Source organism: Penaeus monodon, chromosome 30 (assembly GCF_015228065.2).
Source record: "Penaeus monodon isolate SGIC_2016 chromosome 30, NSTDA_Pmon_1, whole genome shotgun sequence".
Lineage (NCBI taxonomy): Eukaryota > Metazoa > Arthropoda > Malacostraca > Decapoda > Penaeidae > Penaeus > Penaeus monodon.
Window position 1 is genome coordinate 31,263,725 of NC_051415.1, and position 2,037 is coordinate 31,265,761.

General features: G+C 44.3%; 1 protein-coding gene across 1 annotated transcript in view; it reads left to right on the forward strand.

The window, feature by feature from the left end:
- The window catches only part of LOC119592413 (MAM and LDL-receptor class A domain-containing protein 1-like), a 5,875-nt gene that overhangs the window by 3,422 nt on the left and 416 nt on the right, over positions 1–2,037 (forward strand). Inside the window, exons 6-10 of the mRNA XM_037941234.1 lie at positions 339–490; positions 662–775; positions 1,040–1,262; positions 1,431–1,567; positions 1,831–2,032. Coding sequence (XP_037797162.1) covers positions 339–490; positions 662–775; positions 1,040–1,262; positions 1,431–1,567; positions 1,831–2,032 — 828 coding nt within the window. The remainder of the gene's footprint in view (positions 1–338; positions 491–661; positions 776–1,039; positions 1,263–1,430; positions 1,568–1,830; positions 2,033–2,037) is intronic.

A 2,037-nucleotide genomic window follows, 5' to 3' on the forward strand; every position in this document is an offset into this window, starting at 1 on the left:
CCGTAAAGGCGCTCAGTGCGCACATTGTTTCCAGTGAGCAAGATAATAAAATCTTTTTGTTTAAAAGAGTTTGGGTATTCGTTTATGTTCAGAGTCGAGGCGAAGATAAATGTGAGCCGTTTGTGATTAGCTGAATGCAACATGTTAGAATAATACCCTTGTATTTCAGATAATTATCATCACCAAACTGCAGCTTTCATTCATCATCACCAGCCTATCAATCTGATATAGAAACCATGACCAACCTTTTCATTTTTTTTCAAAAAAAATAGTTATTAACTTATTTATTTTCTCCAACTAACACGACACGCCTAATACACACGCCTTGTCCTCGCCAGGCCACATGCTGTACCTGCCTGGCTCTAAAACCGAACAAGCCAAACTGGAGACACCTTCCCTTGGATTCTCCGGCGACAGCGAAGCCTCCTGCCTATCGCTGTGGTATCGTATTCCTACTTCAGACGCTGGGACACTGAAAGCTTTCATGAAGGTAAGCATGGAATGCGATTTGTGTAACTGGGTTTTTGTGTGAGGCGGAAGTGGTGTTTATTAAACTGTAGATATTTTGAATTCATATTTTTCTTCTTGTTATCACTCGTTTTAATATACTTTGAAACGGAATGGAATCAGAGTAACTTTGGACTATTGTTATCGATCGCAGGACTTCAATAAAGAAGACAACGTCCCAGTTCTACAGGTGGATGGGAGTTGGGGGTCGAAGGATTGGCTCTATGCCCAGACCTGGCTCAACCCAACGACCTCAGGCCAGTTCGAGGTGAGGTCACTGAATATGATTTTTATGTTTAATCCCTTTTAATTACGCTTCTTTCCATCAGATTATGCCAGCTTTTTTATCAACTCTCTCTCTCTCTGTCAATCCGTTTAACTGTTTAGCTAGTTAGCTTAGCTATTCCTGTTTTGAATATTTCTATCTGCCACTCTATGCATTTAATTCATTATCCATCTATATAATATTCCCAAAATTGCCAATGAATAAAGATTTAAGTCGTTTAACAGCAATTTCTCCCTTCTTCTTCAGGTTCGCTTGCGCGGAGAACCCGGAGGAGCCGAAGACGCCGGAATAGCTGTCGATGACGTCAGAATAACAGCGGGCTCGTGTCCGTGGCTGCGACAGTGTGAGTTCCAGGACTCCACTTGCCTGTGGGAAGTGGAGGCCCGGGAGGAGAGCTTCCAATGGACAGTAACGACGGGACAGGACAGTCACGGACCTGAAAAAGATCATACCTTCAACGAGAACTCAGGTATTACATGCTTATCTCTCTTATTCCCATTCGTCATCTTTCTCCTCCTCAACTTTTCCTTCTTCCTTTGCTCTACCTTCATACATTATTCCGTTTTCATTTTTATCATAATCGTCATTTATATCCACTTTCTCTTTTTTTAAACCTCCCGCTTGAAATCCCCTGCAGGAGGCTATCTAACGGCCTACACCAACGGGACGACGCCGGGGGTTTCCAGCACACTCAAGAGCGTCACTCTGCCCCCCTCAGCCACCTGCCTCAACTTCTGGTGGGCCATCAGTGGACCTGGCGTTGGGACGCTACAGGTAAGAATCTTGATACGTTTAGTGTGATCCTTAGAACCGTGGAATGTTTTTTTTTTATTGTAAAAGAATTAGACCTTGTCTTGGTTTATATAATTTACCTGTGGCCGAACCCTTTTCAAATATCTAAATTATGGCGTTTGATGTAGATGTTTATGAGGTCACACTGAAGGAACACCTCAAGTAGGCTCCCTATCAGGCTATATTTGACTTCACTGCGGAACGCTCCTCACACGCATTATACGAATGACTCTCACTTCCAACAGATCCTGCTAAAAGGCGTATCATGGGAGTCTTGGAAGGTCGTTTGGAGTCTGGATAACCCAACCGACGGCGACGCTGGAGCCCAGGGAGAATGGCACCCCGGGAGTGTCCCTTACAACCACACTGACTCGGGCCTTGTCCTGGCGTTCCATGTGATCAACCATAAAAAGAACTCTGGTTGGATAGCTCTGGATGATGTGGCTGGTCAC